A 17,253-nucleotide genomic window follows, 5' to 3' on the forward strand; every position below is an offset into this window, starting at 1 on the left:
AAACAAATAAAGAAAATATAGAAACTTTCTAATTTCTACTGCAACTCCTGCAGTCGTACAACACCCCTAGAGGAAGCTGCCCCACACATTGGGAACCACTACCTTGTGCATTTACCAATATATTAAACATACAGGGGCAGTGGGCTTCATACATCACCGGTCCTCCCAGGGCTGGTAATCCTCCGATTACAATCCTAGTCTCCTAACTAATGTATGGAAAACATGTTGAGCAGGAAAACATAGACAAAAGGCAAATAATTCACCAATGTCAGAGACTGAAGGAGTCAAAGATGAATATTAGTGTTTTATTTATTCACCACTGCAACACTGGAGGCCTTAGAGGACATGTCCTCCTTTGTTGTCCCCGTCATCGTCCCTCACCTCCTCTTTGTCAAAGGCAGTCGTCTCTGGTTTTCCTCCTCCTGTCTTCTCTGTATTTTCTTCATCTTGTAATCCCACTTGGGTACCTGGAGCTGGTTTTGGTTGTGGCTGCGTTTTATTTTTTCCAGTTTGAAACTCTGAGCTGGGGCCTTACACAGTCTTACTTTGGGAACTACGATGCCTGGACGCACACTGCTCCTTCGCAGCATACTGAGTGGCAGCAGACTGGCTCGTCTCATCATCATTGCTGAAGCCATGGCCACATCATTGAGGAGCTGAGGCTGAAGGCTGGCCCTACGATCCCTTTCCTTGGCAATGAGGAGAACCCGCGAGTTCTGGAAAAATCTCTTGTAGTTGTTGAGCCTCTCTGGGCCCAGAGTCTTCAGCTCGGCCAAACGTTGTCTCCTCAGTAGTTCTTGTACTGCGTAACGCCGCTTCCCAATGCACGGCGGGCTGCCGGGACACACTGTTTTACATGTCGTAGCAATGAAAGGACTGCAGATACCAGTGGTAACTTGGACCATGAAGTCGAACACACCATCGTCCACTGGGTTCACTTTGTTGTTTATGTAAAATCTATAGGGGCAACAGGAAAGGAAGTCGATCATTCGCCTCCCACAGGTCTTTGGTGTCTGAGCCTGTTCCACCAGTTCCTGAATGAAAGTACAAGGCAGTGCAGCTTTAAAGAAGCAGCTTTACTCCTGCATAAATCTGACACTTCTTCACAATAATATGTAGTTACCTCCAACATGGCCCACTCTAGAGAAAATGAGTCACAGAACTGCTCAGCACAAGGCCGCATCATCAGCCGATCCATTAGACTGGCTGTCTCATAGCGACCGGTGAAGAGAGCCCACTCCCTGGGAGTTAGACTGCGGCTGTGGTCCCGAGCACGTACATCACCTCCTAAAAATATTCAAGGACAAAAAACTTTTTAAAATCTTTTCTTTTTTTTCTAAAATATTTGTCATTTTTCTGGCACTTTTATTTATATGTTACCCTTCTGGTTCTACACAAAAATAAAATGTTGCACTGTTTTACGCAAATCCTTAAACTGGAAATGAGCAAAACGTACACACAGAATACACAACTTAGGCAGGGTCTGTGTGTTAAGCAGTCACTTAAGCAGTGTCAAAGAAAATAATTTACCAAAACGCAGTACATTCTAATTCTTAATGCATTTTGTTATATCTTTTTGAGTAATGCAGTTGTATGTATGTGTATTTTTCCACTGTATTTAACTAAAAAAGTTTTCATTCTCTGAGTATTTCCTCTCCGGGATTTCCATTTGAAATAAATAGTTGGAACTGTTGAGGTTTTATACATACATATATCAGTGGTGTGAGTGTGATGTTAACATATTTGCGCACCTGCTAACATCAGAGCTCTGACACACTCAGATCTGCCCTGCATGGCAGCCTTCATCAAAGCGGTGAAGCCATGACAGTTTCTTCTCTCAATGTCCAGCCCAGGGAAGTAGCTCAGCAGGTAATTGGAGATGAATAAGTGACCTGAGAAAAACAGGTGAAAGGATAACAAGTTGTACAAGTGAGACTCAGAAAATTTAGGTTCGCCCTGAGCCCTTCAAATTTCAGAAATATTGTTCCCCACATTCACTAAGCCAGTGCTTAGTGGTTTAGTTATTAGAATCACTCGTCAAAATCTGCCTTAGAATTTAACTATCATGTCGAATATTAAAGTTAACGAAGAATATGTCGTCACAGCATGTACTGAGAGGTTTACCTGCTTGTGCAGCAGTGATGAGAGCAGTGTTGCCTTCCTTATCCTGCCAATTCACGTCCAAATATGGACACTGAGATAGGGCAATGACCACGTCCACATAACCATGGTAACACGCCACCATCAGACCAGACTGAAAATCAAAATAAAAAAGCTTGAGCTTAGTCTTCCCTCTGAATTTGATTGGTTTCTTGTAACCATAGTAACAATACTTGTGGATGAGGTATGATGTTTCCCAACTGGTAAAGACCTTTGACTGTATCCTTCAAATGAGCAAATACTAGCTTCCAAACTACTAAATAGTGACTGGAAAGAGCAGAAAATCATTATTTTAAAAGGTTATTTTTCTGCCCTAAACTCAGAGGTCGGTCTTAGTGAACTGCTCATCACCCAGCATGTAAATTAAGTCATTACAAAAATACAGAATGTTCTGTTCTGTTCTAGGCTCATTTCTGATGATATGCTGCTCTTGTAGCTCCCCTCTATTGGCCTGGAACCGGTGCTAAGTATACAATGGGAAATTCTCAAAATAATCTGATGCTAAAGATATTAATCTGGCCCACAATCTTTTTTGTGTCTTCCACCATTAAAGCCTAGACTAGAGAAACAATTATAAATGTAGTTGAGCCAGATTTTTAATCAGTTAAAATCAGTTAGATGGGTCTTTTGTTTTTTTTTTTTTTTTTTTGATCATCAGGAGCTTTGGACCAAAGTTGGATCAAAACATTTGCACATATTGAAAAACATGAAGTGCTTTCTGTACTCAACACTCATTACTAATTAAACACATCAGCGTGGAGCCTGGAGTTTGTGGTAAAAATAAACAAATATTTTTCATTCCATGCAGAGATAAACTCACTGTTTTCATTAATAATTTCACGTTGCTTTCAGAGGGACATGCTTTCAGAGGGCTGTAAACTAAACTGCCAACACTAGACACACAAGTGGACTGCATGTTGCTAGGCTACAGAGACTGTTGCATTCATGGTCTGTGGTAATATAGAAATTTTGACACTTGACATTTGTGATTCTTTCAGTTTCTCTCCACGTTGCTCAAATGACCACAGACTGGTCCACTCTAAGATTGTGTTTGGATCACAGGTGGCCCACGGGCCACACCAGACCTAGACTATGATCACTGTGTTTTAGCAGAGAATAATAAATAACAAAAAAACACCTACTCTTCTGTTCCTGTCTGTTTCCCTCACTTCTTCCTCAGTTACTCCTTGTCTGATCATAATCTTGACGATGATGGCGTTGTTGTTGCTGCAGGCCTTAAACAGGGAGACAGACTCAGGGCTCGGTGAGTGGTACACATCACAGATGACTGAATTATCTGGGGGATAGAAAGAGTCATCTGAGGCCACGCTCCTTGTGTCCGAATGATCTGGCAGTGACTCAAAGTCCAGCTCCTCAAACTCCTGGTAGATGTCGTCCTCATCTTCCCAATAATTGCGAGTGTAATCCACTTCGTACGGCTCTTGATCGTCCGCTTCAGATATTTCACACTCATTACCTTCTTCGTCCACCCTGGTGATGGACATGACAGGTGTATCCATGGACTCTCTGCTGGACCTGAACCCCTTTTCAGTAAATGCAGGTCCCTCAGCGACTCCATTCTCTCGGACTTGTGATTGTTCACCTCCTGCCTCTAACATTAGTACCATTTAAAACCCTTTTGACTGCAACCATAAAAGTACTCCGAAGTTTTTCCTCAAGTTCATGAAGTCAGTGCCTACTGACATGATATTCTGCAGCGACTATCCCTGATAGTGCGAAGGTTTATGTTAGTCATTAGAACATGTGAGCATGTGTGTTTCAACCTCTCAGAAATTAACTTTCCAAAATCAGAGCAAACAAAAATGTTTTGACCAAATGATTGAAGCTTAGCAACTGGTTTCGATCCCGCTCCATCTATTCTCTCTTTTTTTCCCAAAACTAAAACAATATTTCAAAGGAGCTGACAACGAAGCAGGTCGTGACCTGGTTCCACAGACCTGACCCAGAATTCTACAAAGAGGGAATTCCCTAATGGAAACACAGCTGCCGACGTGTTCAGAGTTAAATGAAGGAGATGTAATTTTGCATCATCCATGTGACAATCACTTTAAAAACTTTAAGTTCCAAAAGATTCGTCTTAGACTATTAAACAACAAAGTTTAGTACATGTATATGCAGATGCTTTTGACTTACAGCACATATATGTGCACTTTCTGAACATATGTTAACTAATATTTACCAAACAAACTCTCAGTTGACAGTGACATGACATGTTGTATATAAAACTTTAAAAAACATCACCAGGATCTGATCCTGTGCATAAACTAAGTCTCTTCAACTGATTTACCCATAAAGTCTTCTGATACAAAATAAGTCCAAATCCTTTCTTTCTGAGGATTGTAGATGCTTGTCTTAAACAAACCTATAAGTCTTCAAGATTTTTAAATTTCAGGAAACCAACCAGTCTCTCCAAGTCATCATGACGTTTGAAAGGCCAGAATGTTCAAGATCGTGATGAAACTTAAATATTCCACGATTTCCTCTAGAAAGCAACAAATCAGAGCCATATCTTGAGAAAAGAAAAATCTGTTTCCAGTGGAGGATCTTCTTTGATGATCACCAGCAGCAGAGTGAGAGAATTCTCCACAGCTAACTTCATAATCCCATTATCCCCTTCTCTCTCTTTTGCTGTCTAGGTGTTCTGTTGGATTCCTCAGACCACTTACAAGATAGAGAGGTTTGCTCTTTGACTAATAAAAAAATAATAATACAATGATAAAATTCAACAAAAAGAACATTAGAATAATGAAAATGTTGTAGCCTATATATTACATAAACATTTGTTTTATTTCCTTCAAAAATGAAGACTTTGGAAATTGGGTTAAATGGACACAAACATACAGAGTTCAATTACTTCAATTAACATGTCTAAGATTGGTCTAATTGTGTTGACTGTGACTCTCCTTTGGAAGCTTCATCTAGAATTAAAGTCAGTGGTACAGTTGGTCAGAGGAACGCGCCCTCCTCCGTCTGCATTTATCTTTTGCTGCACTTAACAGTCACAGCTTAAAGTGGATTTCTGTCATGTGACCTCATTTGTAAACACAGAACAGTAGAAGGATTGGGATCAACGTGAACCAGGTTGAGAGTTTGACGTAAGCCTAAGTCACAAACGAGGTCACATCAAAAAGAACTAAATACAGTACTGTACCGGAACCACTGAGGCTGTGAACCAGGGTTTGCAGCACTTAAGTCACAAAATCCATTTTCTCTGAATCAAGAATCCTCTATTGGTTTCGAAGTAAGGCAGAAAATATATGACTTAAAAAACCATGCAAAACAACACCAAACAGGCTATGAATGTGCAAATAGGAATGTTAGACTATAAATATGTGGAGCCGAAAACATAGTATGTGCTGTAAATACTTGAAAATCATAAGTGCATACTGTTACTGCCCTACCTGACAAATATGAGGAGGTACAATGAACCAGGCATTATAAAATAAATAAATTTGAACTTTTCGTGTGAACAGCAGATCCGTTGCAACAGGCTGCCACTTGGCGGCGCCAAGTATGTGGTTTCTCTGGGGCTCGAACCCAGGACCCTATGCGTTTAAGGCAAATTTGCAAGCAGGTGGGATGCAACCTCAAATACTTTGGAACTACAGATACTCTGACTTATCACACAGGAGTAAAGCAGCTTGGCCAATGAAACAGAACTGTCAGTCAACACAATGGTTTATTGGTTCGTGTGAAGCCACAGTTGTTAGACCTCAAAGTATTTCTTCCATATTACAGAACATGCCGCTGCCTTTTTACACATACAAAAATAGAAATTGTTTGTTTCTACAAAATGAAATCCAGGACCAGAGTCGGAAGCTGGGTTATAACCACGTGACAAAAAGGTCACTTTATAACATCATGTGAGCAACACAGCAGCACTACAACAATTACAGTCTACATTATCTCAATAGGAAAACAGTGATTAGGTGCGGAACAGTGTTCATGTGCTAAAAGAAAAGAAAAAATGACGTTGAACTTAGTTGTATCGCTCTGTGCAGCCATCACAGTGAAATGAACTGACACCTGTCGGAGTCAGTGAAAAACAAAACAACACATTTGTGTTGTTGACCATACTTTTCTACACAGTGAGTTCAAGTGCAACATTTAACAAAAAAATCCTTATTTAGGTTTGACAAAGATCTTTTCCAGATTTTTTTTTTCTTTTGTAGTGCAGTGAGATTGCATAGAAAAGTATAAGACGCTGCAAACTTTGCACCACTCTCACTTTTGTGAATGCAAAATGAAGTCTTCTGCAGCCTGAGGAGATGAGAAAAGGCTGCAGACTCACAATGGTAAGATGTGAAAATGCTTGAGTCAAGCTGTGGGTTAAACTTGACTATAAACATAATTAGCTTTGGCGTTAGCCCCAGGCCGACCATTTTCAGATATTCAGATCTTTCTTCCTGTGTTTCTGTCACCAGCCAAAGGCTAAGGAATGTAGAACGCAATAATTCACATTAAAAAAATATTAAAGTAAAATGAAATCACTGACTGCCAGAAATGTGACGCTCATTTAAAATGATATCCTAAGAGGATTACCCTGAAAGACTATCTCTCATGGGAAAAACAAAGCTTAAAAAAAAGAAATGCAATAAAATCACATCTAGTTAAAATATGTAGAAATTAAAATTATCTCAGTTTTTGTCACCGACAACTTTCAACTGGCAGATGTACGATGAGAGCAGAACCACAGCGCCGCCTGTTGTTATCTGTACAATATTCCACCGCAAACGTTCAACAGGAAGCACACTCTGAGGTAAAAGCTACACCTAACTCACCTGGATCTCACATCTGTACAACTCTGGTGAGATATAAAACACAAAACGCGCACACACACGCACACACACACGCACACCTGTGAACCAAACAGACAGGAGGACCAGGTTGTGGTTCTGCTGATACAGCTGATACTGACAACTAAGAGTTGAAACTCTTTTAAAACGAAACCGTTCCATTATTACATGGGGCTGTGGTACTTTCTCAGCACTGGACAGAGTTAGCCTACTGATCCCACGGCAGCATCAGGTCTGTGAGGTGCTGTAGGAGGCCGACGACACACTCCTGCCCGTCTTACATTCATAGTTCACCAGCCTCTGTCCGACCAAGTATCTGAAAGAAAGATGGGAGTTACAGTTGCCTCAACGCATCGATGACGTCGTTGTCCTCAACAATATTATTGTTGTGAACAATCAGTCTACAGATGAGATGTTATTTTTAGGGGCTTAGGTGAAACAAAATCTCTTTCCTGCTGTGTTTCAATGACATGTCTATCAATTGTGTGTAAGAGCAAACGTGGATGGCTGTGGAATTATTGGATTTACACAGGGCATCATTCAGCCCCTAAGTCAAAATGTGTTTAAAAAGGTACTCTGATAGATAGCTGGATAGATAGCACTTTATTAACCTCTCAGGAGTTCCCTTTGGGAAATTTAACTAATGACTGCAATAAATGCGTTAATTTAAACAGCCCTAATGTTGATGTATTATTCTGTTTACCTGGCAGGATGTCTATGCAAATAAATGATAATGCAAAAAACACAGCAGTAATAAAAGTCTGGGGTTGGAATTCTATATTTTTATGCTTTGAGAGCAAGAGATATTTTTGACAAAAGGTCAGTTTCTGGCTGGAAGGCGTTCATCTCTGAATGGAAGTTTAGTAATGTAAAATAAAATAAAATATTTTTTTCCTTGTACTGACTTGTCATTTTTGATGTGCTCGTACAAGCGCTTAAACTGCCGTATCTGGATGGACAGAATGGCCAGTATGATGACTGGAAAGGATAGATGGTTCTCTCCACCAGCGTCTGCATCTCCGGCTGCACCCCTGCAGCAGGAAAGAGTCAAAATAATAAATGTTGCAGTCAGAAAATGTCCGTTATCATTCTATTATTGCTGTGAACTTACAGTAACCACTTTCTGTCTGTGGTACACATTTTAGAAAACAATCTTGATCGGAGTAATGACATTTAATCTCTGACTTCTGGGCTCAAACATTAAAGGGATATATGTGATCCATTTAAATATTTGTGGCCAGTACAGATGGAGTTAAATGGCGGTGATATTACAGCAGCCACAAAGAGATCTCTGTTTCAACCAAACATTTGGAAACAATTCCTGACCCCAGATTCTTCAGTGAGGTTACACTGCTGCCTTCATGAAGACCTACCCAGCAGTGGCGTGACGCCTTTGGAGACGGTGTAGGGGACACACAGGGACAGCAGCAGGACACAGATGACTGGAGCAGCCAGTCTTCTTAAGATGAAGTACAAGTCAATATTTCGGATTCCATTAGCATAGACCTGGAGCAGTCAGATGACAGACACTGACAGGTTCATTACACTTGAAAACACAGTTACACCACAGTAAACTGCAAAATACCACAGCATACGATAGACCAGGGCATAAGCTTTGGTACAAAAATAAGATAAATGTTTACAACGGCGGCCTGTGTTTTTTTTAGCTTGAACTTCTTTTTCAATTACAACTCTGAGGCATATGGCCTGAGGGTTAAAGGAGCTGGACAAAGAATTTACCTTATAAATAATATATATATATTTATAGAGTATATATTTATTTTAATATTATAATACTTTATTTTTAAATATTACCATTTGTCATGCATTTTGCTCGGTCAAGGACTACGACAAATACGCAAACGTGGTAATGGTAGAAACAGCACAGAAACTAATGCACAACCTTTTCCTGTTAGTACAGAAGTGCAGTATTTAAAGCCACAGTGTAGGTGTGAAGTTGGACAGACATAAAACTGACCTGTTCAATGACCGTCTTCAGCCACCACTGAGGGCCCATCAGTGTAATGGCTGCAATAATTTTAGCATGGAGCACACCCAGCGCCCAGTCCTGCAGCACAGCAGTCATCCAATTACCAAACATAGAAACAAGTGAGTCAGAGAGGGAGTGTGAGAATAACGACTCACACCTACCTGCCAGGGATAGAAGAGTGGTGTTTGGTCCAGTGGGACTCTGAGAGGTGCCACAACAATCAGCTCAAACAGCAGACCCAACAGAAGAGGAACCACTCCAGCTAACAGCACGGCCACCACGACCGTCTTCAGAATCTAGATTTAAACAAGACAACACATCAGTCCTCATATTAAATTAGAGCATGGTTCTATGATTAGTTTTTCTTTTAGACAAAGACAACAGCACCAACCATGAGTGTCCACTCCTGGACTTTGAGCATGATGACGCTCGGTCCCTCTGGCATCCAGGACAGCACCACAGTGGCAGCCCGTATGGACAACCAGCAGACATACAGACCACTGGCGGCTGTGTACAGCTCATGGACCATGGCGCTGCCCATCCAGAAAGACATCAACAAGCGGCCCATACACACTAGCAGAAGACAAGAAAGAGGAGGAAGATGAGAAACGGTGAAGATAAGAATGAGAACAGATGGACAGATATGCAGAGATGAAAAGACTGGCTCTTTGTGGCCACTACATACCTGGTAGTGTAAGGCAGATCAGACTGGCTAGTAACAGCGTCACACACATGAAGACGACCAAAAGAACGATCTGAACAAACAAACAAAAGGTTAACAAAAAGTACGCTACAGGAGAGGCAACACGATGATGAGGAAAAAGAAATTCACCTTAAGAGGAAAATGGATAGGTCGATGGTACGGCTGAAATCCCACTGGACCACCCTGCTGCAATATGGCCTGGTGGGCAGCATGTAGCCCCTCCCCAAGACCACGCATGCCGTTATTGTTGTTATTATGGCGAGCAGGGCGATTGTTGTTAATTGGTTCGTTGTCTTCATCGTCGTGTTCTCCAAGCAAATATGAGTGTAGGTCACTGTGAGCAGAGACTTCAGGAGTTACTTTGTCTATAAGTCACTGACAAAACAAATTCACTGTTGTAATCACATGAGAACTGAGTTCTCTGACCTGCGCAGTAAGAAAATAGTCTGTACCAGATAGTACTTACAACATGTATCCAGCTGTGAATGTCCAGGCGTGGACGAGGCGTTTGAGCCAGCGTCGGGTGTGACCCTGCTCCAGCAGCGCTGGCAGAACAACTTGAAGCAACAACAGCTCTAATGACAGCTCACTAACTGGTGCATCACTGAATTTACAGAAGATACAGGACACAGAGTTATACATACTTAAGCTGCACGAGTAAAATAGCAGCCATGTTAAACATTTGACCAAAAGAGTTCATGACCTCAGTATCAACACATAAGGATTAAATGTCCATGTGGTTTTTATACTGTACCTGTAAAGCATGACGTTGTAGGGAAGGAAAGTCGGGAGGAGAAGTTTAATGATCCTAATAGGAAGCCAAAGCATCAGTAAAACTATTGAACCAAAAACCACCTGCAAACAACATAAACACAAATACATATTGAGCATACCAGACCTGTGACAATTTATTATCTGTAAAAAAAAATTTAAATTTTAGCTTAGGAATGCAAAAATTCTAATTAATTAATTTCTGTTTGTATCTTTAACTTCAGTCTAAAAGTACGTTTTTGATCATTTTAATTTCTTCTAAACTGCCTTTAATTAGACTGACCACAGAGAGGATAAATCTTCTAAGGTGTCTATAGATGGGCAGGTGGATCATCTCTTGCACTGGATTAAAGTCTGGGTCGTTCAAGTTCCTTAGGAACCACAATACACCAGGCCGCAAAACCTGTCCAAAAACACATTCACAGGACGGTATATAAAAAAAACTCCATGGAATAAGGTTTTTGATTTTCACCAGTTAAAAAAACTCATGTTACCTCTCTGAGAAGAAGAATGAAGGAGGCAAAGTAAAAGACATAGACCATTCCGACGAGCCAATGGAGGAACATGGTCGTACCAGGAGCCGAGTCAAAACTCTGCTCCCTGTCCTTTAAGGTTGCATCAAACATTTCCTAGAATAAGAATAATAAACATTAAAGTAATCAACGAGAAAATACTGCCCGCATAAGTGTTTGTAAAATACAACAAGGGAAAGAATTTAGTCTGGCATTATGATGAAGTGTAGATGCCTCACCAGAGAACAAATGTCCAGCCACCAACCACAAATCAAGGGAAACAAGCCTATCTCCATAACTACCAGCAGGGACACCTACAGGACAGAACAAATCCTGTGTTCAACATCAGTTCTTTATTATTGTTTTGTAATTACTGCCTTAAATGAATGTCTAGAGTTTTTTGCTTTACCTTAACAACAATGTAACAGACTCCCAAGAGTTGTTTGGAACGCTGGAACTTTACTAATGAAGCAAATACCTGCAGGAGAATCAGTTAAGGAACACAATACATATGTAGAAGGCAGACATTTGAGATACTCAAGCGTACAAAAGGGATACATGGCAGACCATGAGGGCTGCAGCCAACAGGATGTAACCCACGATGGTGGTGATGAGGCCGTCAAAGTGCGATGCTGTGATCTACAATAAAACATAGTTTGAAGTAAATTCCAATAATTCAGAAACGAGTACAAACGTATTGTGTTGATATGACATCATGCATCACTGTGCACTTACATAGTCTTCAAAGCCCAATCCAACAACTGAGAAATGACCAATGTGATATGGACAAAAGGCTGCAGGACAAACATGGAGATTACAAAAGTGATGATGTCAACAGGGTTAGCTCATACTGTTCTAGCCTAGCCTTGCTGGGAAATTAACTAATAAAAACTGCTTCTCTGTTGGCTCTGTCAGCCACTCGTGTTCCATTATATAGAACAGTTCATCATTAACCAAAAGTACATTAAATATATGATGCTGGAAACTCACTGCAGACCTTAAATCAAATCAGCTTCTGATTGGTCACTCCTTGATGACACATGTACAAATGATGACTGCTGAACACCGTAGTTGCACTAATTAAAACAAAACATAATGGTTGACAGTGTGTCACCTCTACACTGACATCAGCTTACCAAAAACCAGGATGAAGAGTGTGTTAAGAGAGACCACCCAGAAGACATGCTCCTGCAAAAAAAAAAAAAACACACACACACACAGAAAACAATAAGACAGGTTCACTGTTGTTGTATATGTGAATGTAACACTTTGGGATTAGAACTCCAGGACATCCTTTAAGGCAGACGTTGTGTGAACACCTACCAAAAAAACGAGGGAGCCGTCCAGCCCAAGCATCTATAACATAAGTAATTCAGTGTAAAAAATACTGAAAAAACAAAAAACAAAACAAAGAAAAAGCCGAAAAACACATCATATATAAAAGCTACAATCAATCTTGGACTAGACCTAATTTTAGCATCTACGCAATTCTGTTTGGAGCAAGACAAACTGTTTAGAAAAAATATAATTCTCACCTTTTCCCAGGTCAACTCGTCTGCTGCACGGTCCCATTCCAAAGCGTTCCAGTTCAGATCCTCTGCCAAATATCAGCGTCAATTACACCGAAAGCAAAAAACGTCTTCACGTGAAGCTGCATTAAACTTTACTGAGTCACCTTTTAAAAAAAAACAAAAAACCCCAACATATTTCACACTAACCAAGTCCTCCAAGAATGGCATCAACAGGGTCCTCTTCCCTGCCGTCGTCATCCTCTTCCTCTTCATCTTGGTCGTCTTCTTCTTCATCATCAAGTACAGCCTCGTCTTCCAGATGGTCAGGTCCGTGTGCATTGGCAGGAACCAGACCATGAATGACAGGGTCCTCGCCATGCTGGCCTCCTGGGAAGCGGCCAGCGGCCTGAGCATTGACGGCACCATTCCCACCTGGTGCCTGTGTAACCACAAAATCATTTTGTATCGGAGAGGATTTTGAGTCATTTTATAAATATTAAAAACAGTGAAAATATCAGGGTATAACACTGCTTTTTCATACTGAAGAAACATTTAGTTTGTGGCTGGAATAGACACACTGGACAAGACCCAGTCTGTTCTGACCTCAACTTTATGTCAGTGAGCATCATGTTTGCAGCATGTTTGATGTTCTTTCAGATGGATCTCTCAGTGTGTGGCCAAGGGCTAAATTACTTTTTATTATAAACTTAGCTCACCTCATTGGCAGCTGCAGGGCCATTTGGCTGGTTGGGAACCAAAGGAGGCTGATTCTGCTCCAACCATTGAGGGGCGCCACCGTGTACGATCTGCTCCCTGAGCCACACCAGGCTGATGAAGGCGCACAGCGTGCATGTGACCACAAAACAGCCATGAAGACAGTCGGCCAGCAGGTTCTGTCTGCAGACGGAACAACAGAGGTTACACCTTTGATACAGGTACTCACACAATGTGTACGGGCACCATGAAGGACTACTCTGATTAGACAGGGAAGACCGTTTATTGTTCTAGTGGAGGCAGAACTCTATGATATATTGCATAATTGCTGGGTTACAAATAAGGTCAGCGTATTTTATGGGTTTTCCCTCAGTGCTCGGTCTTTCATTGTTTTCTACCCAAGGACCCCTGACGCAAATTAGCTTATACTTAACTCTGGCACAGCTAAGAGCCTGTCCACTGACCCTGTTACTCTGCAATTAAATAAAGTAATCTCTAGGATGATAAGCCGTGAAGAACACAACGCTCCCCAGAGTTAAGTGTGAGACAGGAAAGTTATTTAAACTTACGTTGAAAGCATGTCTAACGGCAGGGTGAGGAGTGTGCTGACAGAACCCGTGAACAGACACTTGTAGATGCGACCTGTCGGGAAATAAAAGAAGGTGTAATTAACACAACAGACACACACACACACACTCAGCTTTATTTTATTAATTTTTATTCACTTACAATATAGATTAATGCATCACACATGTCACTGGGCTTTAAGAAACACACTAACCTATATAGTTATTGTAATAATATAATTTAATAGAATATTAGATTGTGTCCAGTGGCAGCGTTATTATTTTTTATATGTTAATGACAGTCATTTTTCCCCTGACTTTTAATTTTTTAATTAACTGTGCATAGCTGCTCAAACCAATGTTTCCTATTCAAAGCAAAATAACCTTTTTGTCAGAAAGCAACATAGCAAGTAAGCTCAAAGTTTAATCCAGACATTTGTCACATTGAACTACTGAATGTCAGGGGATTTTTCCAAGAATGCATCAGCATGCCTTAACTTTTCAAAGGCTGTGCAAAAATTAAAGCTTAGTTCCACTTGAGCAGAACCACTAATTCACAGTGGCTTTAGGTTAAGCTGCTGCTGCTGTGGGTCAGGCTCAATTGTCACATTTAGACCAGGCTTCAAATACTTACGTCACCTTTTCTTTTTCAAATATTAAGTATGAGATAAATCTTTTTGTTGTATATTCACTTTTCTTTCCCCAGCCTTTGTTTTTATAATTACTCAAAACAACAGAGTTAGGCAGACTTACATGCTGTGAGAGGCACCACACCTAACCAGGCGAAGGCCACCAGTGTGTAGTGGAACCAGTATCTGATGGCTGTTCCAATACTGGTGACCAGCCCTGAAAAGATGTCTTGGAAAGGCAAGCGTGTTGGCATGTCTGGAGAGTAAACTAAAACCGGGCAAAAAAAGAAAAAAAAGAAAGATAACTAACTAGAAATGTGTCACAGTGAAATGTACTAGCAAATATGTGTTGTTTTTTTTATGTTTTATTTGCTTGAATGAGACAAGATCGTGCCTGCCAAAGCACTGACTTAAAAATGAAAGCAGCAAATTGTGTGGTAAGAAAGAAAATCACTTACTGGGAGTGAAAGCAAACCTGTGTTTGCATAGTTCACAGTATTCTTTCCTGCTGTGTTTGAGCCACTGCAGTAGACTGGAAACATGGAAACAAGCACAAAAAGACAACAAAATCGCTTAATGTTTCTATGGTGGTAAATGGCAATTAACAAAACATACCATTATTAATAAATTTCATTTTGTTTAATCAGTTACACTACATAAGATTCATTGATCAAAGCAAACAATACACAGACATCACCTTCCATTCTCTATTTTCTTACTGGTTGTTAAAGAGTAAGACAAGAAATGGCGACTTCGTACCATTCCTGATGGATGAACTTAATGCTGCCAGTGCAGACACATGGGTGGTAGAGTGGTTTGTCCAGCGATCCTTCTGACCGACAGACGCGGCAGATATCTGCTGTACAGACAAAAAAAAATAAACAAAACAATAATCAAATACTTTTGCTTCCTAATTATACAGTGGGAAAGAAGATTGTGAAAACACAACTTTCCACACCAAATTTTCATCATGCACGAGAATGGCTGACATTTTAAATTCCTATACAAACTGAAGGGGTTGTTGAAATAGCAAGCATTGAGACACAGACGTGTACAAAACTGTAAATAATTTAAGAACTGAACTAGGCCCCAGTTTCTGCCGTTTTTTATTTAATGTTCGCATGGCGACATTTTAAATTCAGAAATACTGTATGACTATATCCGCTGGTTTTACACAGTGTGTCACAGTCCTAATGGAATCGGCTGATACATTGACTGCAAGACAGACAGCAGGATGCTGACACCTCTATGTTAGGCTGTGACACAATAATAAACTGTGAATAGATGGAAGTGCTTTGCTTTCTAAAGTACTTGATATGCACATGATTATATCAGTTTTTTACATGATTAAAAATGATAAAGTGTCAGGGGCTAAGGGAATGTGATTGCACATATTTGACTGTTAAATCATCAAATAGAAGTGAAGCCAATTCACATTAATAACACCAATGACACTGACGTCCCATCAGAGGTAATTGTTGACCGGATAAAGACCTGAAACTTGGGATTGGAAATGACAGAATCAAGCATTATGGATCAGTGAAAAAAAATATATATCTAAAATTGTTACCTTAAATAAACCTAAGAAACCCCAGGTGTCTGACATTATACAGCTGACTTTAGACAGTCTTGACAACAAGACACTTTAGTGAGAAGGACAGACCACAAACTTACACCAGGGCAAACTGTAAAACTTGGATTAACTGTCAGTGAAAGCTCAAAATAAAGTGACTATAATTAGCCACGATGCAGGGAGGTCATACTGTTTGCTAAAACATAGCTGTTGGTTGTAAATTAATCTTATAAGGAAATTCAACACCACACCAGGACACCCTCTTTTTAGTCGGAGCCTGTTGTTGTTGGTGGGTTAGACAGACAGATGAACAATCAGAGAGACATACAGATTTCCTGCTACATGTTAAATACTTTAGATTTAGCTAATTATTCAAAACACAGAGGACACTAGTTATGCACTAATGATAACATAATAACAATAACACAAACAGCACACACATCAGAATAGACTTAAATGTTTCACAATATACGTTGAAAAGGAATATATTTATAATTGCATATTTAGGTTCATGGTGTTGTTATATATGACTCTTCTGTTATAGAAATGCTGATCACTAACTAATGACTGGTGTCAACTCAGCTGATTATGGTTGACAACAGCTGAAAATATAACGGTGGCATTCCATTTATTACACGCCTGTTTATAGTTAAAAAATAACATGTAACATGCCCACGTGTCTAAAACTAAGTAAACTAGATTTCAATGTAACGAACCCCCATAACTAACACGCAACAACGTAACACCGCGTTGTTACACATAGGTATTTAATTTACAGCAGCTAACGGACGCGAGCTACTGCTAGTTAGCAGGATAGCTAAAGCTAGTTAGCGAACAGTGTTTTATTTTGCTTAACTACTATCCGCTGTAAATGCTGATCTAAGAATTCATTGTGATAAACAGTTCCTGTGGAATTTGTTGGGAGTGTGACATAACCATTCTGTATGCTTTCTTCAGCCACTTATCTAAATAATAGGATGAACGGATTGAAACCTAAACTACCTTCATCGGCGATGTCCATCTTGTCTGAGGGCTGCTAATAGCACCTTCACAACAAAGCACTCAAAAAAGTGAAAACTTAAGACAGTCACATGTAAACATTACAAAAATAAAAATTAATAAAGTATCCCTTCTCCTTTCATTCGATCATTGATCAAAAAAGTAACGGTCATTATTTTTTTACTACATAATCGTCTTGCAACACTAACGAGAGGACAGGACTTTGTGCCACCCTGTTTGTTGTTCACCGTTTAAGCCACATGATGGAGCCAGAGAACAGCAAATCAGCTGATGACAGTCGTGTCACA

General features: G+C 40.2%; 2 protein-coding genes across 2 annotated transcripts; both read right to left on the minus strand.

Moving 5' to 3' along the window:
* Positions 1 to 142: 142 nt before the first annotated feature.
* On the minus strand, positions 143 to 3,788 carry ankrd33bb (ankyrin repeat domain 33Bb). Its single transcript, XM_008334849.3, has 5 exons — positions 3,303 to 3,788; positions 2,125 to 2,254; positions 1,752 to 1,892; positions 1,124 to 1,287; positions 143 to 1,034 (listed from the first exon to the last, which is right to left on the minus strand). The coding sequence occupies exons 1-5, from the start codon at positions 3,786 to 3,788 to the stop codon at positions 378 to 380; spliced, it is 1,578 nt and encodes a 525-aa protein (XP_008333071.1). The 3' UTR covers positions 143 to 377.
* A 2,053-nt stretch (positions 3,789 to 5,841) lies between these two features.
* Positions 5,842 to 17,206, minus strand: LOC103396665 (E3 ubiquitin-protein ligase MARCH6-like). Its single transcript, XM_008334848.3, is given in 27 exon segments — positions 5,842 to 7,293; positions 7,883 to 7,958; positions 7,961 to 8,008; positions 8,351 to 8,483; positions 8,956 to 9,045; positions 9,129 to 9,263; positions 9,359 to 9,540; positions 9,653 to 9,722; positions 9,800 to 10,004; positions 10,137 to 10,274; positions 10,425 to 10,525; positions 10,725 to 10,844; positions 10,936 to 11,070; positions 11,193 to 11,267; positions 11,363 to 11,431; positions 11,512 to 11,592; positions 11,689 to 11,747; positions 12,090 to 12,141; positions 12,277 to 12,309; positions 12,489 to 12,550; positions 12,672 to 12,903; positions 13,181 to 13,361; positions 13,748 to 13,820; positions 14,498 to 14,641; positions 14,832 to 14,905; positions 15,133 to 15,232; positions 16,949 to 17,206. Coding segments are annotated over 27 exon segments (2,775 nt in total). The 5' UTR covers positions 16,968 to 17,206; the 3' UTR covers positions 5,842 to 7,205.
* Between the last annotated feature and the right edge of the window lie 47 nt (positions 17,207 to 17,253).

This window comes from Cynoglossus semilaevis, chromosome 20, assembly GCF_000523025.1.
Source record: "Cynoglossus semilaevis isolate Cse_v1.0 chromosome 20, Cse_v1.0, whole genome shotgun sequence".
In the NCBI taxonomy this organism is placed as follows: domain Eukaryota; kingdom Metazoa; phylum Chordata; class Actinopteri; order Pleuronectiformes; family Cynoglossidae; genus Cynoglossus; species Cynoglossus semilaevis.